Source organism: Streptopelia decaocto, assembly GCF_964273445.1.
Source record: "Streptopelia decaocto genome assembly, chromosome: 1".
Taxonomy (NCBI): Eukaryota; Metazoa; Chordata; class Aves; order Columbiformes; family Columbidae; genus Streptopelia; species Streptopelia decaocto.
Window position 1 is genome coordinate 146,646,405 of NC_138663.1, and position 25,201 is coordinate 146,671,605.

The 25,201-nt window shown below is 49.1% G+C and overlaps 1 protein-coding gene across 1 annotated transcript; it reads left to right on the top strand.

The window, feature by feature from the left end:
* Positions 1-256: 256 nt before the first annotated feature.
* POU3F3 (POU class 3 homeobox 3) lies at positions 257-2,014 on the top strand (the record flags this gene model as incomplete). The annotated part of the gene is made up of 1 exon (XM_082061294.1): positions 257-2,014. The coding sequence occupies one exon, from the start codon at positions 257-259 to the stop codon at positions 1,574-1,576; it is 1,320 nt and encodes a 439-aa protein (XP_081917420.1). The 3' UTR covers positions 1,577-2,014.
* Between the last annotated feature and the right edge of the window lie 23,187 nt (positions 2,015-25,201).

Genomic DNA, 25,201 nt, shown 5'->3' on the forward strand with positions numbered 1-25,201 from the left:
CGCGGAGCGGAGGCAGGACGGCCGGCGGACGGGCGGAGGAGAGCGCGCCGCGGAGCGCTAGCAGGTGAACCCCGCGCCCCGGCGCCCCGGCGAGGCTGGGAAGGCGGCGGCGGCGCGGGCGGCGGCCCCGGCAGCGGCCCCGGCAGCGGCCCCGGCAGCGCCGGGCAAGGGCGCTTGCGGCGGGCGCCCGGCAGCCGGCGGCGGCGGCGCGGCGGCGGCGGCGCGGCGGGGGCGAGCGGCGGGCGGCGGGCGCGGGATGGCCGCGGCCACCTCTAACCCCTACCTCCCCGGCAACGGCATCCTGGCGGCCGGCTCCATCGTCCACGCTGACTCGGGCGGCGGCGGCGGCGGCGGTGGCGGCGGCATGCAGCCGGGCAGCGTGGCCGTCACCTCGGTGGCGGGCGGCTACCGCGGCGACCCGGCGGCCAAGATGGTCCAGAGCGACTTCATGCCGGGCGCCATGGCCGCCAGCAACGGCGGCCATATGCTGAGCCATGCCCACCAGTGGGTGACAGCCCTGCCCCACGCCGCCGCCGCCGCCGCCGCCGCCGCCGCCGCAGCCGCCGAAGCGGGCTCGCCCTGGTCCGGCAGCCCCGTGGGCATGACGGGCAGCCCCCAGCAGCCGCCGCCGCCGCCCGACGTCAAGGGCAGCGGCGGGCGCGACGACCTGCACTCGGGCGCGGCGCTGCACCACCGGCCGCCTCACCTGGGCCCCCCGCACCAGGGGCACCCGGCGGCCTGGGGGGCGGCGGCGGCCGCCCACCTGCCCTCCATGGCCGGCGGGCAGCAGCAGCAGCAGTCGCTCCTCTACTCGCAGCCCGGGGGCTTCACGGTGAACGGCATGCTGAGCCCCCCCCCCGGCGGGCAGAGCCTGGTGCACCCCGGGCTGGTGCGCGGCGAGACGCCGGAGCTGGGCGAGCACCCCGGGCATCACCACCACCACCACCACCAGCACCCCGGGCACCACCCGCCGCACCACGGCGGCGTCAACAGCCACGACCCGCACTCGGACGAGGACACGCCGACCTCCGACGACCTGGAGCAGTTCGCCAAGCAGTTCAAGCAGCGGCGGATTAAGCTGGGCTTCACCCAGGCCGACGTGGGGCTGGCGCTGGGCACCCTCTACGGCAACGTCTTCTCGCAGACCACCATCTGCCGCTTCGAGGCCCTGCAGCTCAGCTTCAAGAACATGTGCAAGCTGAAGCCTTTGTTGAACAAGTGGCTGGAGGAAGCCGACTCCTCCACGGGCAGCCCCACCAGCATCGACAAGATCGCCGCCCAGGGCAGGAAGAGGAAGAAGCGGACCTCCATCGAGGTGAGTGTCAAGGGGGCCTTGGAGAGCCACTTTCTGAAATGCCCCAAGCCCTCCGCCCAGGAGATTACGAACCTAGCGGACAGCCTGCAGCTGGAGAAGGAGGTGGTCAGGGTTTGGTTTTGCAATCGGAGGCAGAAAGAGAAACGGATGACCCCCCCGGGGATCCAGCAGCAGACCCCCGACGATGTCTACTCCCAGGTCGGCACCGTCAACTCCGACACGCCGCCCCCTCACCACGGACTGCAGACCAGCGTGCAGTGAGGGGCACCGCGGGCGGGCCGGGGGGCGCGGGGGCAGCGCGGGCCGGGCCGGGCCGGGCCACCGCCACCGGCACCACCACCGGCACCGCCGCGCACACCCGCACGCTCACACAGACACGCTCACACACACGCACGCACACACACACACACACACGATCCAGGCTCGTTCAGACTGCTTGTGTTTATATATATATGGATATATGCGTGCATCTATATATATATAAGATCGATACCAATAGGGAGCGGTGGAGAAGGTCGATCCGAGTGAGAGCGTTTAGACCGCGTTGGGAAAACGGGGTGGAGATGCGTAATGCACCAAAACTGCAGATGTGCCGGGGCGTTGGTTGTGGGTTGAGGGCTTGGGCGGGTGGGCTTGGGCTTTTTTTTTAATTATTATTATTGTTTTTTTTATTTTTCACTCTCCAAATTGTCCCCCTCTCGCAGCGAGGAACACCACTGATGTCTGCACCTCTTCTCTCCCCTCCTCCCCCCTCTCCCCGCACTTTCTCCCCTATCCCCAAAAGGGCTCGCTTCTATGAATCACGGAAACTTTTTTCTCCTTCCTCTCTTTTTTTTTTTTTTTTTTGTTTTGTTTGTTTGTTTGTTTTTTTAATGGGAGGAATCCAAAAAAGGGAAGCAGAAGTAAAATAATCTGGTTAATCTGAGGGTGCCTGCTGCATTCCAATACCCTGTTTTTCTTGGCCAAACCGTAGAATTTTGGTGCAAGGCAGACATCCACTGTGAAAACATACATATCTATATATCTATAGATTCTGCAAAATGAAAGGGGCCACTTTTTCCAGAAAAAAAAAAAAAAAGGAATATGCACACAGCACTAAAAACAAGCAGACTGCATAGGGAAGCAAATACATATATATATATTTATCTATATATATAGGTATAGCTATAGAACAAAAATATGGAAATAAATGCCCGCACGCCGAAAAACTGACCCTGAGGAGAAAGGGGGAGGGGGGGACACACGCAGACGCCGGGGGGGAGGGTGGGAGAAGGAGAGGTGGTTGGTCCCTAAAGTTCGAGGTCTGTAGAAGGACTTTGCATGAATTAAGGGAACCAGCGAGAGAAAGGGAAATAATTTAGGGCTATCAAAGTCCTGCTCCTGACGGCTGCCAATCATCATGGAAGAGTCATAACAAAAAAAATCCACTGCTAATATTTTTTTTATTAATATTTTTATTTTTTATTTCTGGACTGATTCAGATAAAGGGATTTAGAAGGACTGAGCATCTGCAGCTGCACTTATCTGAACTTCTCCTCTCCTAAATCCGTTGCCAACTTTGATTGAATGGGTGCTGTGGATGTGATTATATAATACTGCCATTTCCAAGCAGTGTTTTTGGTAGGTTTTAATAAACAGACTTTTCAAAAAGACGGCAATATAGAATTGTTAGATCCGTTGTTGATCTAAAAAAAATTTGCTTTATATTTTCATTAAATGACTTCTTTTAATATTTTATTCAGAATACCTATGAACTGCTGCAAAACGGTAATTTATTTTTTCCCCAGATCTTGTATTACGTGTTTTTTTCAGACGAGCACAAATCAAAATGAAATGAAAATATGGACAGTTGTTAGGTAATAAGGGTATCTTTTGATGTGATAATTTGATTGTAATTTAATTTGAGTAGTGATTCCGTAAGAGCTGATTGAGAAAATAAATTTGTTAGAATGAAATAGTCTGTGTCTGATGCATAAACACTGTGTCGAAAAAAAAAAAAAAAAAGAAAAAAAAAGTTATCTGAAGGGAAATTATGCAAATGCTGAAGTGAGAGAAATACTGAGGGGGTCCGACCCGCTGGCTGCCGCCCTCCCTCCCGCATCCCTGCCCGGCACTGGGCTCACCCACCCTCTGCCCGTCCCTCTGCCGGGACGGAGTCCGTGGCCTCTTCCATCAACCCAGGGACCCGTGCCATGGGGAAGGAAGGCGAGATTAGAGACCGTCAAAGGCCACCTTCCCCCGGTAAAAGGGCTGTGCCGGTTTGCTGGAGGCTTGCGCTCCGGTGAGGGCGATGCCTGAGTCTGCCTGCTGGTCGCGAATGGCCGGTGCTGAGAGCAGGGATGTTTCCAAAAGTTCAGTCTTGCTTTCTCGCTTTTCAAACTGAGACTTGGGTGGGGAGAGGAGCTCAGCTGTAATTTATTTTGACGCATTTTATGTCTCTATGAATATTTGTATTTAATTTATCTTTATAATGCAAGGATAAGGTACTTTTTTTCCTCCTGAAGGACATATGAAATACTTTCAGCATCCTACACGCGGTCCGCCTAGTTCACCATTTCTGTTGTTGCTGTTGTTGCTGTTGTTGTTGTTGTTGATGTTGTTTTAGGGTTTTTCTATGGGGTGTGAAGTGGTACAGTCTAATTTTCTCTTCCACTCTGCCGTAGCGCTGCCATACCTTCTTTACAAACACATGCGTGTGTTGGTAACGTTGGAGATGCCAACAGATGCACTAGCTACCCTGTCATATTTATCGGCTATAATTTATTGCAATATAGGGGCAAGTGAATGACTGTTTCAACTCTCTTCATTTTGAAGCGGGGAGGTTGTGGGAACTAGAGGGCTGCATCTAACGCCGTCACCCGTCCCCCATCGATAGTCTACCAGAGAATAAGGTTTTCTTTCATGATCCATCTCGTCCGTGGCTCTTTCCTCACCTTCCTCTCCCTCTCCCCCCGCCCTCCGCGACCCCCCCTGCCTTGCTTCTCTACGTGCTATTGGGGCAGAGGTTAAACCCCCAGAAAACTGCTGTAGAAACAACAAACATCTCTTCCTTTCAGATAGGCCTTGTGTCAGTCCATAAATCAAATCCAACCTGAGAGCCGTGCACCGGGATGCATTATTTTAACACCAGCCCGTAGTAAATATCACCGTCGGTTTGATTTGCGAAATCCGAAAGGCCCTACTGACACGGAAGAAAGCGGGGGGCGGGGGGGCTGGGGGGGGAAGAGGGGGGGTGGGTCTGGAAAAAAAACCTCAACCCAACAAAGGGAAAGAAAACCCGAAAGGGTAAAGGACGCTCTTTCTTTTGTTCGTTTTAGCAAAAGCTCCTGGCTAATTTTGTAGCTCGGGAGGGGAAAGGACGGGCTCAGGAGGCCGGCGGGCAGTGCCGGGCTCCTCTCCGGGTGCCGGGTACCACTGACACGTGAGGTGGGATCCTGTTTTTCACACATGAAGGGGAGCGGTTTATTAGACACGGAGAAGGTCTATTTAAATTTCCGAGCGGTATTTGATTACTGAATTTGGATGGCGACAAAGAACCAACGTTAGGCTTCACACTGCTTTCTATTAAAAGGCAAGCTTTGCGGGTTGCTGCCTAAGAAAAGCTGGGTTTAGGCTGGAGAAGTAACGTTTGGTCGGAGGGACTGGCAAAATGTGCCTGTTCCGCGGACTTGTTATGCACAAAAAGTGAGGCCATGGGCGCTCCCCCCACTCCCCGCCTCCGAGAAAGTGAATCCTTTGAATGTATTTAGGAATTTCAGGGTTGTGGGTCTATGAGATAACAAGAGATAGATAATAACTGGGAAGGTTTGCGCTAAGCGTTATATTGTTACACGTGTAAATAATGAAAATATTGTTATATATCGCCAGATCTCTTAATGAATTTAGTAATTGTATTCATTTATAATATCAGTGTTCTGTGCTTGGTAACTGAGTCGGCATCATTTTCCTTACTTTTTTTTTTTTTTTTTTTTCCTGCCTAAAAGAAAGCCAAATATTTTACAAAGTTATGTTTGATCAGTCTGGGTAATCCCAAGATGTGATTATTTATAGTTTACATTTTCATATCCTGCAGTCCTCTACTACACACCAGCCTTCTCACTCCTATCCCATCCTTCCCCCATCTAGTCTGTATACAATAAATTATTTTCAGGTGTATTTAAAACAGTCATCTCACTGTTGTTGATCCGCAATTTTTCCGGAATTTAGCAAAGAGGTGCAAAAAACGCAGCGGTTCCTATTGGATCTTTACAGAATCCTTATGCTTTAATGTAGTGACTCGTGTTTGCACATTACAATGCTCATAACTTGTTTTGTATGAATGGTTTTAAATGGAACGTTTAGAGAATCATTGGTTCTGATATGAAATGCAGTATATGCTATTGATAATTTTATCAATAAGTGTGATATTTTAAATAATTTTAACAATTAAATTTGTTTTTTAAATTATATATTTGTAAAATATTTATCCTGTTGAAAGCAACAATATATTGTTGTATTTATTCGTTTATTTTTGTAATAAATGATCAACATCTTCAAGCCACAGCAAAATCGATACTTCTATATATTTATACAGGGATACCTTTTTGAGGTGCAGAGATACTTGTTCCGATTTGCACGAGAGGGTAAATATTACCACTGTAACTGACAGGCTGCAGGACCAAACTGTAGGCGTGAGCTTCTTCGCTACATGTACTTTAGTTTGCTTAAGTTCCAGAGTAATTAATCAAACTCTAAAAGGGATGCAACAAGTCCCGGCCTCGAAGGCAGGCGTGGAGTGAGCGCTTTAGGACAGGGACCAGTTTTGCTAAAACCAGGGATGACAAGGAGCTTTGGTCGCCTGTGGCGAGATGGATGGGTGAGCGATCGGTGGAGGTGCAGGGAGGCGGTTACCCCACCGGTATTTTCAGTTGCAGTTTGGAATAATGGAGCGGGCGCAGCCCTTCAATAGGCGGCGGGGAGAAAGGGGAGAGAGAGAGGCGGCGAGCGGCCCCGCGGTGTCAATGACACAGCAGTAGGGAGCTTTTTTGGCTGAGAGGCTTTGGCGAGACAAAAACCCGAGGGGTGAAGGCCGAGCGGGGGAAGGCTCGCCGCCGATCTCGTCCTCCTCGACGCCAAAGGAGCAGCCGGGGCCTCGGGGGTGCCCACGGGGCCGCGCCGTCGGGGCTGCACCGGGACCTGTGTCCCGCCCTCCGTCCTTCCTCCCCAGGGGCGGCTGCGGTGGGGCCCGGGCCGCGCCTCGCACGGGGAAACGGGAGAGCCGCGTTTGCCCACGCGTGGACGGCCGGTGCAGGGCAGCGGCGACGGGAAGGACGCCAGTGCCCGGCCGTGGTGGGCACTGCGGGGCGGCCCGGGAGGAGGAGAGGCCCGGGAGGGGCGGCTGGGCCGGTGGTCCCGGCGGGCCGTCCCGGGGCGGCGGGCGGCCCGGGGGAGCCGGCGGGCGGGCGGCGCGGTGCCGCGGCGGCAGCTGCTGCGGGTCCCACAAGTTGTTTTCCTCGTGGCGGCCATTCAGCAAAACGCAGGATCCTTTCTCCAAGATTTAAATTTCGCGGATGAATTACCATACAGCGGTTGCTTAGCAACTAAATTCAAGCCGGGCTAAGAATATGCAAGCTTTTTGTATTCTCATTAATAAAAATGCCACTCTGACACAGCAACCTGACTTTGGATCACTGCAACTTCTGTAAAAGCCATAGGAGAATACAAACCGGCTCCTCCATTTAATTACAGATCAGAGTGGCTTGAAATGTGATGTTTTGTTAATCTATCTTCCTAAAAGCGATGTAAAAAATAACGGCCTTTCAAGAGTAGTGGAAAACTACTTTTTTCTTTCTTTCTTTCTTTCTTTCTTTTTTTTTTTTTTTTTTTTTTTTTTTTTTTTTTTAATGGAGCTGTCTCCTGGTGCTACTGATGGCTGTACAGCGAAATCTTTTTTTCAGTCACACTTTTCAAGTAGCATCCCCCCTTCCGTTTTGAGTTTCCTGAAATCAAAAAGCATTAAGATATTTGGAGTCACAGGGAGAAAAAAAAAATAATAAAAATAAATAAGATTCAGGCGCGCAGAGCGTTAGAGAGGCGAGCAGAGCATCACCCAGGAAAGGGAAGAGGGGATTAAAAATGTCAAGGTGCAGCCCCAGCTAGGCACAGCCCCACGATCTGGGGTGCAGCCTGTCCTTGCTCTAAAGCAAGAGTCTCTTGCGCCGAAATGATTGTCTTTGTCGTAAAGTGCGTGGGTATTTCGCCTGGGGAGGGCAGGAGAGAAGCCTTCAGGGACACCTTCTTGAATGTTTCTCTCCAAAATTTATTTCCCCTTATGCTAACATTTACTTTCTGTTGCTCTTAGATCCGTGCAGATAAGATCTTGGCGTTAGATTCTGGCATCATGCAGCCAATCTCGTCTATATGGGAGAATGACCTCATCAGAGGGGGACTGTGTGTATAGATAGGATTATTTAAACATAGGCTAGACACCTACATATAAATCTATATATAAAGATGTGTGTGTGTGATATATATACGTGTGTGAGTGTGTATAAATATATGCCTTTAGCGATACCAAAGAACTTCCCTGCCAGCCCCGAAGCCTTCAGGCAGGACTGGTTCCCCCAGCAGAGCTGGGAGGGCGGGTGGTCCCGCTCCGCAAGGCGGCAGCGGGCGGGAGCCCTGGGGCACGGCGGCAGCGCAGGGTGCTGGCAACCGGGCCCGGAGCTGCTTCTCTTTGCTTGCCATTGTCTGCAGGCAACTGCCCGCGGGAAGGGCCGCTTTTGGGACAGGGTACCGGTTGCAGGGACCGCTGATTGCTTTTACTGATGGCTGGGGGTGTTGATTGTGGTACTTTTGTTGCAACAAAGAGTTAATTCCAAACTTTCTTCTCTCCTCTCTCCACCCCCCCCCCCTTTTTTTTTTTTTTTTTCCCATCCCTTGAAAGTACTAAAATTGAGCCTGATTTGTAAAAACCTCAAGCCATGTTAAAAGTTCAGACATGTAGTGTTTTCTTGCTGGTGATTTGGCTTTTTTTTTTTTTTCTTTCCCGATGGGGTTTGTCTGCAGGAGGGAAAGGGGAACTTGGCGATCTGTCCGACTTGTGCAGGAATCAGGGGGTCCCCTATCCCTCCCCTATCCCTCCCCCCTTCTCTCTTTCTCTTTTTAAGGTTTTCTTTTCTCTCCTGAAAGGGGGAGGATGGCTTGAAGGGGGGTGGTCGAAGGGGGTAGGCATTTTCCAAACGTGAGTTTGTGTTGGAGGGAGCTTTCTCTCTCAGCAGGATTTAGTCTCTACTCACTTTAAAAAGTAGAACAGCAGACAAAAAGAAAAGGGGAAAAAAAAAGAGGAAGAAAGACAGTGAAGTGAGAACCTGTGAAGTCTAGAGTCCCCCTGAAACTCAGGCTCACCCAAAGCTTTAGCAGACTGTTTTTCTTCTCTCCCCAATGGTTATAGGACGAGTATCACAAGGCTATAGCATAAATAATCACATTCCCTTCCATTTTGCATGTCTCTCTCTCTAACAGAGTTGAGATTAAAAGCCAAAATCCGAACACAGACCTTACAAAGTGGTTGTATTGTGCCAGTACATATGTTTCCCACTCACATGTAGAAAACTCTACCTTCAAACATAGGCTCGTTTCTGATAGTATGCATTTTTTCAAGTACAAGGGAGAAAAAGCTAAACAGAACTTTTCTGAATTGTTCCTATTGCGCACATCAGCATGGTGAAAAGGCAGCGTTACATCAGCTTGATACCTTAAACACAAACAGGGAAGGTTTAGCAAGACTATCTCACTGACATACCAGAGCAGCAATCTTTATTTTAGACTTGGGATAGTTCAAATCGATTTGACACCAGTAATGAGTGCCACCAAGTATTTGGTTTGGGACCAAACTTTCCTCCACAGTAGCATCAACTACTCCTTGATGCCAGATGCCCAGTCATTACAAGTGTCCTCTTACTGCCTTTCTTTCAAGGCGTGTGATACAGAGGAGAGTTCCTGCTCACAGGGACAGTGCTTTCAGATCAGACAGCTCTGCCATGCTCTGCAAAGCTCAAGCAAGTGGTACCAGTAGAATTATTTCTTCCTCAAAAGGAGCCTGAGAAGAGAAGGGGGGAAAATGGATTAGAAAGGAGAAAGCAGCTGTGGGCTGTTACCCTCACTGGTAGTAGGCCTGCTCTTAAACACAACATCAAGCATCTGAAAGATGCGTGTGAAATGACAAAGACAGATGCTGTTTCTTCCTGAGGTCCACATTGAGTGGAGAAAGCCAAAGAGTTGTTGACTGTCTTGTGTCCAGGGCCGTCCTTTCAAATTAAAATGAACTGATTTAAAAAAGCAGGGACCAACTAATGAGGAACCACATGACTTCTATATTTATGTGCATCAAACCAAAATTTAAACAACTTGAGGCAGTGTGGGCTGTATAAATGTTTTATATATAGTAACCTTTTTGTTATTAGTTTTGGAAATGCTTGGTGCTACTTCCCTGCCAGTGCTCTATAGAGCTGACTATACAGCATTCAGTCCTTGCTACAGCTGAGCGGGAACTGTTTGCTCAACAACTCCAGGCTCCACTTCCAACTGGAGTACTAATGTACATTCTGAGCTGGTCACATAAACCCAGGCAGGCTGATGTATGTTGACCACTTCACTGAGCAGGCAGGTAAAATACAAAAAGCAAGTGCGTGACTGTGAGGGAAATATGAGCTGAATGGTCTTCTGAGAGGGTTGGTTTAGTTGTCTGGATATTTCCCCCACTTGTGTGAGTGCTGGTAAAAGCCAGAGGATGTGGCTGAGCTTCACCTCATCTCTCCACCTCCCCTCTAAGTTTGAGACATCGTGAGTATTTACCAACTACAAAAGAAATGGGAAGTGCTGGGCATTGATCATTATTATATCCCTTCCCCGACAGAAAATGGGCCCAGGATAGCAGAGCTGAAACTAATCTTTCTAAAGGGGGCAGAGGGGGAAATGGGTTGATGAAGAATTGTGCTGCAGTAACACACTTCTTTCTTCTTCTGGATCTCTCATTGAAAATGGGCCCATCTGCCCAAGTGGGATATTTCTCAGAGAGATCTAATAGGTATCTGTTCTGAAGTCCACGCTAAAGCCACTGAACAAATGCAAGGTACAAGGCTCTCCATTTGTTTCTCTCTCTTTCTCACTCACACATCCCCACATACATGCAAACATGCACTCCTTTCTCTTCCTAAAATAATAAAATATTCTCTGCCGCCTTCTCTATGCAAATCCATACTCAAATGTATACCAAAATTCTTAAGTCAGTTTACTGAAATCGCCTAGATTGTCAAGGAAATTAAACTAAACAAGGAGCTGTGTGAAATGTTGAACTTTAAATACCATCCGCTACCTCAAGAAGAAGCAAATGAGTCAATAAACGCTCAGGTTTCTGATACATTTAGATCATTGTAATGAAAATAATTATTTTGCTAGATTTTTGGTTTGTTTTTTTTTTTTTTTTTGAGCATTAGAACATGAGAATTCCCTCATGCTCTAATAGTGGGTATTTCAAAATAATGCTCTTTCCCTTTTGGTTTTGGACTGAAGGACAGTGTTATGGTGTCTCCCCTAGGTGTTAACAATGGATACTGACATGTTTAATATTATGAACAGTATGTGTATTTCTTTGAATACCAGGAGATATCATTCTCAGTAGCCCAGAAGAGCTGTGTTTTACGTGAAGAACTGGGCTTGGGCTGGATTCTGCTGTTGTTCCGGGTTTTGGTTTTGGTTTTTAATAGTCCTGCCTGTTCTCTCAAGTCCACATTAATGCCATAGAGGACGGCTGAGGCCAGGGCTGAATGAGCCCCGTCATTAACAATAGCATAAACAAAGGAAGGGGACCAGTTACCTTGACATTAGATGCCCGCTTTGTTCCCGAGCCTCCAACTGCATCCTGAAGCCCATACGGGCAAGTATTGCCTACGGGAATGAATAATCCACTCCAGCTATTGTCCCAAATCCCCTGGAAAACAAAACAACACAACCAAAACAAAGATGACAACACCCCCACACACGCTCTGCACGGAGCCTGCGAATGGTTTCATCCCCTCCTGCCTTTCCCTCCACTTCTCTTGGCCACTCTTATTACTGACCCGCTCCCCAACAACCGCTGCCTGCTGCAGCCCATGGGTGCGTCTCCGTGTGCACAAACACCTCTGGGCCCCTGTTCCCCAGTTTCCAGGAGAAGGGGGGTTGCATAACCAACCCCTGTGCTCTGGGGAGGGCGAAGGGACTGTGCGCTCCTCTGCCTCCGTAGCCCGGCCCGATCCCTCCCGCTGCCGGGCTGCACCCGGGGGGGCTCCGTGTTAGACGAGGCGGTCCGGCGGGGTGGGCTGCCCCCCTGGCCGCCCAAGCCGTGTCCACACCCCCGGTCCCCGGCCGTTAACAGGCAGAAGGGGTTCATCCCCTCCCCCCGCTCGGCGTGGCCTGGCCCAGGGGCAGCGCGACATCCCCACGCACCGCCGTGGGGAGGAGAAGGAAGCGGGGAGGGGGTGATGAGTGAGCGCGTCTGTGTGTGTGTGCAATCTCCATTGTCCTTCCAGCTTTGCCCTCACAGGGCGGTTTTCCCCGTGGAGTGGCCCACTCGGCGCTGCCCGCCCTGCCTGCTCGCTGCCTGGCAGAGCCCGCTCCTTAGTCCCTCGTATTTGGCAAAAAAGCCCGGGGCAGCCTCGCTGCTCACGCCCGGTCGAAGGAGCCTGCGTGGAGTGGGATCGTCTCTTTCCTCTGTCAAAATAAGCTTCCCGCACACAGTTTTGTCTTCCCGTTCTACAGCCCCATGCTGGCCTTCGAGGCAGAAGGATGGACAGGAGCCCCCACTAAAGTTTGCGGGGGGTTGGTTTGACCCCCTTCTCCACGCAGAGAGGGAGCCAGGCCAGGCCACGGCAGTCCTGCCGCGGGGCTTGCCTCCGAGCCTGCCCTGCTTCGGGGGCAGCTTTTGTTCCCGCTGCTCTCTGAGGGGGGCAAGTTCAAGCCCAGGGAACACTGCGCCTTCGCCTGGCTCTCCAAGAGAAGATGAAGGAGACCTGATGGCATAGCCCGGGGTAGTCGGAGGCCTTAGGAGACAGATGCATCCACCCTAGATCCTGCCAAATCTAACCTCGGAACGTGGGGGTGTGTGTGGGGGAACATAGAGGTTAGCAGAGGAGGTGTTTTGAGCCTAAAGCTTCAAAGGTTAAGAGCTCCCTTGTCAAACGCTGCCAGACGCTACTGGGCTGAAGAGAGGGGAGAAGGGGAAAAAAAAAGAACATCAACATGACTGCAAATTTCAAAACATTGAAAATAGCGCTAAGAAATCCCGAAGATCCGCCACCGTTTCTCTTTTCCCGGGACATATACACTAGCGGAAGCTTTTCTCCGAGGTGCTTGTGAGCAAGGCCAGCGGGAGCTGCGGCTGCCTTTGGGGCGGCGGGGAGGGGGCCTGCGGGGTGCCGCCCCCCCTCACACACCTGCAGACTCTGACTGTGCTGGGGACCCGGCCTCTGCCAGCTCAGTGACCACCCTCCCGGGGCTGTGTCGGGAGAAAACCCACCCCCAAATCCTCCCCACTCGCCCTGGGCCCCCGTGGCGCGCCCGGGCCGTGCTCCTGCTGGGAGTCGCGGCGGCCGGGCAGGGCCGGCCCCGGCAGCCCTTTATGCACAGCGGTCAGCAGCCGGGTTGCGGCTTTGCAGCTGCATGCAAATAAATCCCCGGCAATAATCTAATGCGGGTGTGCTGCCCCGACGACAAAGTGCCGCCGCAAACGCAAGTGTTGGTTTTTTTTTTTGACCAGACAGGTCCCGCAGCCAGAGGAAACAAATAAAGTAGGGAGGGTGAGAAAATCTGTTTAATGCCCATATTTCATCAAATGCAGCCTGCTTTTGTGATAGAGGACAGCCGGCGATTCGTTTCCTCCACCTCTGCGAGAACACCAGCGCCCGCCCTAGCTGGAGAAAACGATTCCACGCGTGATGAGGAGGAAAGAGATGTCCTACCTACCCGGTCGCCTGCTGCCACCTTATTTGTTCCGTTCCCACGTGGAAATTGCATTTCTTCCCTCAATTTTCATTCAATTACAGCCGTATTTGATACGGGATGGGAGGGTGCGATAATTTTGTACACTGTTTTATCTTACAGGTAAAAGTTTTTTTCGTTTTGTTTTTGTATTTTTTTTTATTGCTGTCCAAGAAAAATCTGTTTGCACGCATAGGGGAGGATTGTTTGGTTTTTTGCTTACCCATCTTAAGCAAAAACTGAGCAGAGTCAATGGGATAAAGAAAAAAAAATAATAAAAGAGGGTGAATCTTTAAGGAAAAGACGGAGCAGGAGAAGAAAAAAGATTAAACCGCAAAAAAAAAAAAAAATCCCAGCAACCCAATTCCAGAGAGGATGGGAGGGAGTAGAGCTTTCCAATCGCCATTCTGCGGACTGCCACAAAAGAAGAAGAAGAAGAAGAAAAAAAGTCACATTGAAAGCTGGGGTGGGGGGAGAGCTCTGCTTTTGCGACAAGCAATTCTCCGTGACACCTGGTACCTCCCTGGGAAGGTCGCCCTTCCTCGCCCCCTTCCCTGGGGTCGCCGGAGGCCGAGGACCCGGCAGGGCGCGGGTGCAGCGCACAGCCCAGGGGGGGAACCGCCGGCTCTCCCCAGCGCAACCCGCCGCTCTCCCGTCCCTAACTTTGGGCGGGAGGGCGGTCGTTATTATTATGGAAAGGCCCGTTTCCCTAGCAGACGGGGGGCAGCTGCGCGCCCAGGCCCTCTGCCACCAGTTCACCCCGGGGGTTCGGACAGTCGGTGCTCGGCCCTGCAGGGCCCACCCCAAGCCATCGCCCGGTCCACCTGAGCCAGAGCTCGCTCTACTTTCGCGTTTCACCCTTCGGGGAGGGGCTGCTTCCCTGCAGCCTCCGTGTTGGGCACAAATGAGTCACCCTGCAACCGGCTGACCAAAGGGCGGCCCTGGCACCCACCCTCGGCCCATCGCCCCCGAGGGCTTTCCCAGGCTTTGCCCAACTCTCCCAACTCCTCTCTCTGGCCTTTACCCTTCCCCAGCTCGCCCCGCTGAGCCCGGCATCCCCAGCACCCAGGTCCCGCTAGCGGCGGGGCGGCCGGGAGGCGGCAGGGCCGGGGAGTGACCAGCCCCGTGGTGTTTCGGCTGCCTGCCTGCCTGCCTGCCCCGGGTTTTCCTGCCCTCGGCCCTGCGGCCGCCCCTCTGTTCTCCCCGGCACGCACGAAGCCCGGACCAGCTGCCGCTTGTCCCCTCGGGGGAGCTTTTTTCTTCTCTCCCTCTCCTTCTCCTTCTGTCTCCCCAAACCGTCCTGGGCACAGGCTGCAGCCGGTCTCTCTGGGGAGGGCTCGGGCCCCGCAGAGCACCCTTCAGGCTCGTTGCCCACCGGTGCCTCCTTGTCTCCGCCGACAAAACAAAAGCCCCGGACCAAAGCGGCCAAGTGAAGACGGCACAGCAAAGCCCACGCCCGCTGCCCTCTCCACAATGCGAATTCCAGGGGGAATTCGTTCCTCAGCCCGGGAGTCCCTTAATCTTTGCAGCTTTCGGAAGGAGAAAGAGAAGTTTGTCACCCAAGTTGTCGCTCGCACCTTTGTGTGACCTGACGCGGGCACCGAGACAAAGTTGCGCCGGTTTCCGCAACCTAAAAGGAAATCTCTGAGCAGAGGCCTCGGTACTGGGGCTGGGGAGAGCACCCCGGAGCAACTCCCCCTCCTACACCCCATACACAGCCTCCTTGCCTATGTCTTTGAAACTGTGTTTAAAACAGCAGCTGAAACACAATTAATTGTAACTGATTAACATGGATTAGTTTGGCCTCCAAAGCACTTTAAGTCAATTCAGCAGCCATAATAATAATTAATTCATTAATAAGTACCATTGGTACTTCATCACTAACGCCAAGAAAAGTTTCCCTCCGAAGTACAGGTGGCAGGGAGTGTTAAAATGGAAACATTTGCATGCAACTTTTTAACCAGAAGGGAAAGCACTTTGGTTATATTTGGAGACATGTGTCTCACACATTTCCCCCTTTTTTTGTAAACTATGTAAGAATAAACATTACAGCTCTGGGCTTTTAATTTCTCCAGATGGAATCATAAAGTACCTAGTAGATTTTTTTTATATATATATACTATACAATTGAGGACACATGTCTGCTTTTCCCAATGAAGACCGAGAAGCAACTTAATTTGAAGGCATAACTACTGAACCACATTTTGAATAACACATTCGAACAAGTTCACTTTAAAAGGCAGGAAACCGCTAAGAGCACAGCACTGAAAGTTGCTCCTTCCCACTTGAGCTGCAGTGCAAGATCGCCTATCTGACCTTCACACACACTTTGGCGATTCGCACACGTACAGCAGTACATATGCATATAGGTGGCAGGGCGCCTGGCCGTGGCAGAGGCTTTTCCGAGGCGCTCGCATCCCCAGGGGACTCCCCCTGCTCGCTCCAGACTGAAGAGGCTGCTCGGGATCCCACCCTTAGCGTGGCAGAGGAGCCCCCTGATGCCCGGTGACAGGAACGGGCTCCTCCTGCCCCCCCGGCTGAAGCCAGAGGTTCACTTACCCGCCCGGCGCTCCGCTCCTCACACGCACACTTTCGCACCCAGCAAAGCGCTTTCGTGGAGGGCAAAAAGAGGGAGGGAGCCCCAAAATCCTACCACTCGGCTACCTTAGAGATACACGCGTGTTGAGGGGGTCAGGAGCGCCTGGGCTGGCCGGAAAATAATACGGGGAAAAAAAAAAAAAAAAAAAGAAATAAAAATATGGAAAAAAAAAAGTCCAAGGACAAGATTTCTTGCCCGACACTGTATAACTGGTGTTGTTGTTGTTGGGTTTTTTTTTGTTTTGTTTTGTTTTTTAATCGGAATGACTCCCTAACCAGACTCAGCCTTCCCCCCTCCTGTCCAGCCCCCTCCGGTTCTGACTCGCAATAGCAAGAGCTTCCAAGTGGAGCCCTGGCAGAGGGTGCGTTTAAAGTGTGGTTGATTTACTTCCCTACAATTCAGGTCCCGCGTGTGAGCCTCCAGCCCCGCGTCAGCTGGGCACTGCAGACAAACAGCGTTAAATATGCATAAGGAACAGTTCGCTTTCTTAAAGGAGAACTTACCCCATCGGAAAGTTCACAGCCCGACGGCAGGCACAGGAGGGGGATGCGGGGGTGGCCTTTGCGTTGGGACAGCCCTAAACCGTTCCCAAGGTGTTCGCCTAAACGCTCAGCGACAGGGCTGAGGGGACCCGGCCGCCTCTCTGTTCAGGACAGGGCAGGGGAGTGATGGCGAGTCAGTCTCTGGCTAAAGAAGTTGCGTTCCAGCGGACCAGCGCTTTCAGCCACCAGCACCTTCTCCGTCCTCTCTTCCTCGGCCGGAGTGGGCCAGGGGCAGAGCAAGGCACCGAGGGCAGTCCTGCTCCGGCGGGTCTCCGCGGCAGCCACCGACCGGCTGCCCGAAAACTTGCGGGTTTACAATAGCGGGTACTAAACCGGGGAAAAACGCGGGACTCTGACATTAAAAAAACAAAAAATAAAAAACAACGGCGGGGAGGACGGGAATATTGATGAAACAATCAAACAGCAGAGTCTAGGCAGGCTGTGCAGCTTGCCTTGAGCAGCTTTTTGGAAAGGAAAAGTAACACAGGGGCGGGACGGGAACCTGCGCGCCGGTTTCGCCGAGCTCCCCGGTTGAGAACCGTCCGGCGATGCAGTCCCTGCCAGGCCCTTCCCCTGGCAGGATCACCGGCTCGGCCGAGCCCCCGCTCACCAGCTTGCCCCCTGCTTGCCCTGGTGGCGCCCGGGGGCCGAGCCTCGGCCGCCGCCTCGGGGGTGCGAGCTGCCCCTGGCGCTCCCCGTGGGGAAAGGGCACCCCGCCGCTGGGCGCCACTCCTCCGCGGGACCGGATCTCCGCGTTCCGGACAATGAGAGGGTTATTTTTCATTATTTATTTATTTAATTATTCCCCCCCACCCCCTACACACGTGGTTGTAAAGTCTGTAGCGCCATCTAACGGGGGCGGCCGCCGGGCTGCGCTGCCGAGGGCAGGGCGCGACGGGGGAAGGGGCAGCACAGATCGGCCCGGCGCTGCCCCCCGCCGCCCCCTCCTCCGGGCGCCTCCCGAAATCCTTAGTCCTCGGAAACGCCGAGACTCGGAGTAGAGGGAGTTGTTTGTTCCTTTTTTATTTGCTCCCCCCCAACCCCCCGGCTTTTTTTTCCTCCTTGTTTATTTGCTCCTGCTTTTTTTTTTTTTTTTTTTTTTTTTTTTTCTTTTCAAGCACCGCGTCCCAGTCAAAGCAGGTGCCGACTGCATGGTGCGCTGATTTCTTAAATGGCACGTCCTAGGCTGCTGCCCGGACACCTCATGGGCTCAGCGGCACCGCTGAGGGGGGCGGTGGACCCCGACCTTTGGGAGGGGGGCGGAGGAGAGAGGTGGAAATCGCTCCCGGGAGTGTGCTGGTTCCCGTGGCAAGAGGAAGGGCTCTGATCCTCTGCACAAAACCTGACCAAAAGGTGCTTTGTAACTCGGGCAGGGCGGTATCTCCCAGAAGCCTCCCCCAGCCTCTGCGTTTTTACTTTAATTTTTTTTATGTCTTTGTATCTGTGAAGAGCTGGTAGAGCTACTTTTTTTTTGGGGGGGGGGGGCGGGGGGGAGGAGCAGGGTGGGGAATAGAATGAATAGATCCCAGCAAAACCAGACAGAGTTGGGAGTGTGAGAGTGAAGGGAAGGAGGGCCATGTGTGATTTCTTTCCCTTGCTGGAAGGTCAGGGAGGGCCCCGGCCAGCTGCTGCATCTTACAAGTGAATAGGGCCCCCATTTCTGCTGCTTCTTTGGTATCCCAGGAAGTTCTTAAAACTTTTGAGCATATGTTAATTTTTAAGGATAAATTATGATGCTGCCCCTTTGTTAGGGCACTGCAGCCATGCCTGTGTTCACAGCCAGAATGACACTTATTTTGGGAGCCAGCTGCCCTGGTCACCCCAGTTCATTTAAGGCACCAAGTGAGTTGCCTAAATTAGGAGCCTGCTCACCCCAGGCCTGTGGCATGGGCAGCAAAAAGGAGCAGAGACTCTCTGGGACATGTCTGGGCTCACATAGGACAGGTGTCTGCCTCTTCACAGCTTTTGCCACCTCTGTGGGCTTGAGTTAGAGAACTACAGGCATTTCTGCTGAACCAGGGTAGAGGATTTTCTTTAGGTTTGAAGTTTACCTTCATTCTGCTTCTATATTTCTGTTACAGGTAGAGAATATGAGTGACATCTTCAATGACACATACCAATTTTGCTTTGTTTACCTATTTCTTCTGTACCTGCATGTTGCCAGGGAGTGCCGAAGAAGCACAGAAATCTTTCTGTCCATGTCTCAGGTCATAAAATGGTAGTGTAGCCTGTGGCTAACAACAAATGTATTTGCATCAGCCACTCAGACCGTATTTATTTTTCAGCTCAGATTGTCCAATGACCTTGGATATCACGTCTGCATGTGGCAAATCGCATGTGACTTAGGTGGCCAAGTTACATGTGCCAAAGTGATTTTGGCAGACTAGGTACCAGAATGCCACTGAAGTTTACGACCACTAAGGTATTGAAGGCCCAGCTCAAACAGAGGGTTTAGGCTACGAACTCCTGTGTGAGGTCTTGACTTCTTCCAGACACTAATAGGGAGATAAAAACCTAAACAAGAGTTACAAGTCTAAATCCTTTGTTGTATATGGACCTTACTCTTAAAGCCCATATTAAAATATTTAGGTTCTAAATACCTCTTTATTTTGATGTAACATCTGAAACATCTTCGGTAGGACCCACAGCATTTGGAAATGGGATTAATCCACTTACATTGCTTATGCCTTCTGAACAGAAGAATGACTAAATATGTCAAAAACCCTACACCCTGTAATTCAATTCTGAAGTCCCCTGACAGCTGAAAGCAGACTTTTTAGGTGCTTTTTCCTGCTTTATCACCTAGAGCAAAAACTTTGTACACATCAGAAGGAATCTGAAGTGCAAGGTTACCAGGACTTTATTCTTTTGGATAGTGCTGCACCACAGGCCACTACATAAACCAGGCAATTAAGCATCAGTAACAACTGCCTGATCAATTCTCTGCTGCTTGGTCAAATTTTATTGGGTTTTGCATTTTCAGAGGTGAAAGTGTGATTCATAATCCTTGTCCCATGTAATCTTCTGACACCTTATGAGCACTAATAATTGAAAATAACACACATTTATTCCAGTATCAAAATAAGGCTTCTAAATACAAACCAAACTTCACATGACAAAAATGAAATAGAATACTATCAGTGAACTGGCTTTATAGACAAGAAATGTTAACATGTATATTCACAGACTAGAATAGATTTTCTTGGGTCTGGGAATGCTCATCTTTCAGTGATCGACAGGAAGGGCAATTTCTGACTATGCTGAACTAAGAGTGCGTTTTTGGATGCATGGATGACAGACAACCTCTGTCAGTCAGGCTAGGATGTCTCAGAGTAAGCACGAAAAATCAGACACACTCCAGTTCATTAGCCACCTATGAAGAGTTAGGCTACAGAGGTTTATGACTGGATCTAGTGAAGGATTTACATATTTTAAAAGTTAGTTGTCTCAGTACTTAACTTTCAAGTGCCTTGCCCTGAGACTGGCACCACTGATGTTGTATTTGGCACCAGAGCTCACTATACTGTGAATCAAGTAGGTGCGTACAGCCAAATCTTTTGTGCCTCGTCCCAAGCCATACTGTCCAGCCAAGGACAGGAAGGGCAGATAAGTCCAGGCTTGTGGTTACATTGGGAAATGTGAATTATTGGATTTAAGTGTGAAAATCCTTTAAACTAAGAAAGGAAAAGTTTTTCCTCCATTTTTACATGAAGAGTGATGGTAGGATAGCTGCCCGACATCTTTCAGATGGATATCCCCCATGCTTGTTCTTCAGTCACCCCACAAGGAGCAAGAGGCGAGAAGGATGGCAGATGGCATATTTTGCTGTCACAACTTCCAGCCTGGGAAAGGTCCTCCTGACATTGATGAGTGAAACAAATAGCTCTATAGATATCCATTTGTTTCTATCAGGTGGGACATAAAGATTGTGACACCTATTTTCTTTTACTATGTAATCTAAAGTACCTTGGGGTTTTCTTTATCATTCAAAGAAGTTAAGCTTTGGCTCTCAAATTATTTCAGCATGGTGAATTTTCTCATACTTGAAAGATGAGAACAGCTCCTTGAGCTAACTCAAGGCAATGTCATTTTCCCGGTCAGTCTCAGGAGGGCCATAGGCAGGATCAGCTGTGGTAAGTCAAAGGTACTTTTTGCTGTGCAGCTCACAGGCGTAGCCCATCCTAAGCTTTTGATCCTGAACTTGCTGAAGTTGTGGTGGGAGAGGTTTCTGTTCCTCCAAAGTCCTTTTTCTGAGCTGCTGGTGAATACTGGGATTTTTTTTTATTTTATTTTTTTTCTGGAGGGTTAGTTTTGATTCAACTGAAAAGAACCTCTGTCAGATCCAAAGGCTTCTCTCATCCTTCTTCCTTTTCCAGTGCTGAAAGACAAGGGACCAAACCCTTTTGGAGTTTTTATAGTAAAGCAAGGAGCACATTGATTCCTCTGTAAAAAATTGAAGCAGTTTCAGCCACATGAAGGTATTTAATTAAAACTGGAGTAGTTTTCAGAAGTTCTAGGGAATAAGTAGACTCAGTGGGTTTTCAGTCCCTCTGTAATTCATGACCCCTTCATGTAGATGCCAATGTTTTGACTTGGCTGACTTTCTTTAATATTTGGGTTTAAGACTTTTGGCCCATGTGTTCTGTTTCCTCAAGGCCCTCTAATCTCTAACTTTTATCATAGAAAAATCTTAATGATTTCAAGGTTCCACCTTGCTAGCAATATGGTTTGAATCAAACACACTGCACAGAGATGATTTTGATTTTAAAAAAGAACAACCTTCTGGTTTTATTTCTGCAGGTATGAATAAAAATCTGAGATCCTGTGTTCAGAGCTTGCCTTCCCTTGATAGCAGACAGCATGAGCACTGTGATATGGATCAGTGATACAACATGTTTTCCTTCATTAGAAACACAACCTAGACATTAAAAACAGCCTGCTGAAGAATCATATTCATTTGGTAATCATGTAATTTCACAATCAAGGGGTTACTATCCCCCCCTGCCCCATCCCTCCTTTAGGACTGCCCATTTATGGAGAACATCTGATACCAATAAGTTCACGATACCTATTTCTAAAAGCAATGCCTGCATTTCAAACGTGACTTTAGCAGTTGAGTTATCAGATCCAGCACTGACTGCAGATGGGATTTATCTTTGCTAACTTTACCCATATATTGGTTAATGCATAGGCCAAGTCTGGGCTCTCTCTTTATTCAATGGAGAAAGACGGGGAGCGATTCATGTCAACCAGCTTAGGCACCTATTAAAGGGAGGGATGAGTCACCTTTTGAAGTTGTCTGCATTGCTCAGTCAACTATAGCACGAGGCCAGACAGCTCTCTTAGTTATAGTGTACCTGACCACATGGCTGAAGTTAGGGTAAATGGATCCTGTCCTACCTCTCTGTAGGCAGTGCAGACAAGAACAAGTTGCGCTCAGCACCGTATCAGGACTCGGGACTAGTCAAATGAGCTGTTATTACTGAGTATGAATGTGTTTTGCCTATAGCAAAAAGATCTCTTGGATGGGCTCCCTTTCAAAAAAGGGGCCTGACTTATATTGTAGCCAGCAGAAAAATGCTCAGGAAACATGACCCCAGCCTGCAGCTCATTTAATCAATTTACAGTGATGTCGACCGAAATGCAGTTTTACCTTGGCACCCCTTTATTTGTCATCTAGGCTCTACTGCTTCTCCAAGGCATGAAGTCTTCTAGTTTTAATTCATGACAGGGTGAGTTGGATCCTCCCTTTTGTTCAAATATTTTCTGTATAACCATGTGAATCTAGGAGCCAGGTCTTAAAGGAAGTGCCAAGCAGCATGAGGCTGGTCATAAAAAACAAAACAAAGGCCTCCAAACCCCAATCCAAAACCTGGAAGAAATGAATATAGGAATACCTTCTCATGTGTTTTGTGCTGGGGTGAAACACACCCATTTACTGAGGGCTGGCACACACAGTTTGTATGGAGTTAGATCTACACCACAACAAACTCAAACTTTTCTCTAACTAGTTAGTGAGATTTTATCAACTGGGAGATATGAAGGCAAAGGAGGTGGGGTAGAGGAGACATACATACCCCAAAACCTTCTTTTGTGTGTTTCACTCCAAGGGTTCATGTGTCAGCTGGAGCCAGATGGTAGGGGGATCAATCACACCAAGCCTGGAAGGTCAGCAGCCTAGACAGCCTGCAGCACTTGGCTGAAAACAAGCAAGTTACTAGAGCCACAGTGCAAGATGGGGCCAGACAGATGAGTCTCAAGAGTAGAGCATGATACAGGGAATGGGTGATTAACAGTGGCAGAAGCAGAAGAATAACCAAGCACCATCTTCTTCAGAAGAATGTATCTCAGGGGACCCTGTCATCTTTATTGAAAATTTCACCCCAAGGACCTTTCTGCAGAAGCATCAGGAGCAGATGGATCCTGTGGACAGAGGAGAAAAAATCCACCTGCTCAACCATAAGAATTCCATTTTTAATATCCCAGTGAAGCCAACGGGTAAATTCCTATGGCCTTGTGCAAGAGGAAGACCAAGCCCTTAGCTCTGCAAGTAGGTTTAGCTTCAAACTGGTGAACAGCAACACTGCATACATATGAGATGGTATTAAACAAATGTCCTAGGTCACTTTGGTTCCACTTTCCATGTTTGGCCGACAGGCAGGTAGTGAATAGGTCTTGTTCTCTACATAGGACATAGCTTGAAAATTTCAGATGGTACAGTTCAGCTGAGTAGTTAGACAAGTCTGAGAAAAACATTTTAAATTTTACATGAAAATCCACGTCCTTTCTCCATTCAATCTACTGAATATTCCTCAGACTTGAAAAGTTTTTAAAAGATTTGGGTCTTACTATTTCCGTTCATGTTTGGCAAACCAGCAAAACTTCAGGATTGGGAAACAGTTAAAAAGATTTATCAAACATTGAAGGAGACCTGCATTTTTTTCTCATCACACAAATCTCTCTTTCTAACCTCTCCCTCAGATACCCAGCCACCATTTAGGTGCACCAGACCAGAAGAGGCTTCTTGGACTAGCAAGACCTTCTCTTATCACAAACACATAAGATTTACTTTCTCAGATTCAGTCTCAAATGCCATTGGATTCTTGGTGCTCACTATCCCCCATAGAAAAACTCATGACAGCTAGGAAATATTTTCTGATTTTGCTGATTTCTTGTGGTTAGCTTGTATCTTCTCAGTCGTCATTTTTTTTCTCATCTTAACAAGACAAATTATGCAGTCCTCTTCCTTTTTCCTCTTGTTCAAGTCAGCTGTGTTTCTGCACAGTGATTCCAGTTGGAATCAAGCTTTCCTGCCCATAGGTGCTCAGAGCTACACGTAAGGTTTCATCACGTTTTGTGCTAAAGCTTTAACACTTTCCAGTTTAAGTCTCACTGGACTTCAGTTACCTGTTTTGAAGCCTGGGTCATACTGTAGCATGAGAGTCATCTTGGATAGCGTGGCCAGGTATTTCTGCTTGCTTACAAGCTTGGAGCAACTGTGGGAAATTGTATTGTCAGTCCTAACTTTGTTTTTTTTTTTTGCACCGCCCTGTCCCCCCCCCCTTTTTTTTTTAATCTTTACCTGTTTTCAGAGTCTTGATATGCTTTTCATTGCATTAATGACACCTCTCAACATTGTGTTACCAACAATCTAAGTCTGTGCTTATGTCATGATGGTTTATGAAAATATTAAAGATTAATCCCAACTTTTAGTTTGAAGAGCTCTCCTAATTGCTTGTCTCTAGCTTTGTAATGCTTTTTTTTTTTTTTTTTTTCTGTATGCTATGAGCCAGATATTTGTTATACATACATTTTTTCTGTAGAGCTCCGGCTAACAAATAACATCTTCTGTGCTACTGTGTCAAGTGCTGTAGTGAAATGTAAATAGACAGTATTTATCCAGTTCTCTCTGTAGGATATCATCTCATCCAAGAAACTTTAGGAGGACTTTGGTGTGATCTTTCCTGTGACATTTTAGTCCATTCCCTGTTTAGCACCTGGTCTTTCTTTTAAAAGACAGAAACTCATGGACTAGTACCTCTCTTGAAGTGGCTATACAGCCAGACTTTGTCTTTTGCCTGTTATACAAAACTTTTAGTTGCTCAGACATGTAGAAGTTCCAGGCCTCTTTCACACTTTAATGCCTGGACTCTGCAATCCATCTGACTTTACAAATCAATTCCATGAGTTTACCAAACTTTGCCCTTTTGAAATGCAAAACCTTATTAACAGACTCATTTATCTGTTCCATTTAATTAGGAAGTGTCAGTCCCTGACCACTTGAACCAAGGTTGTTTTTTGCTGCAATTATCAGTTACGACAAGTAAATCTCGATCAGCATCACTTTTTACTGGTTCTGTGATAATTTTATTAAGAAATTTGCTGACTACTACATCCAGTAATACCTGAATTCTATCATCATTAGTGGCATTTGTTCTTTGACCCGTACTTGGGAAGGTAAAAATTTCCTGCATGATACAAAACCCAATAGAATTTGTATCTCTAATGGCACTACTGCAGCCTTTACCCATAACGAAAGCTAAATTAGGGGGCTCACACTTTCTGAGAACGCTCTTTCACCAGCTTTCCCCAAAGTGATTTTAACTGGAATTTTGCATGCTATCCCTTCTGCACATCCTTCTTTGCAGTGTTTCATATCATTAATGCGCAGTTCTCTGCCACCACCTTCACCTTTATCTCTGCCTTTCTGAATAATGCATGTGCTTTGTGACCAGTGTTGCAGCCGTG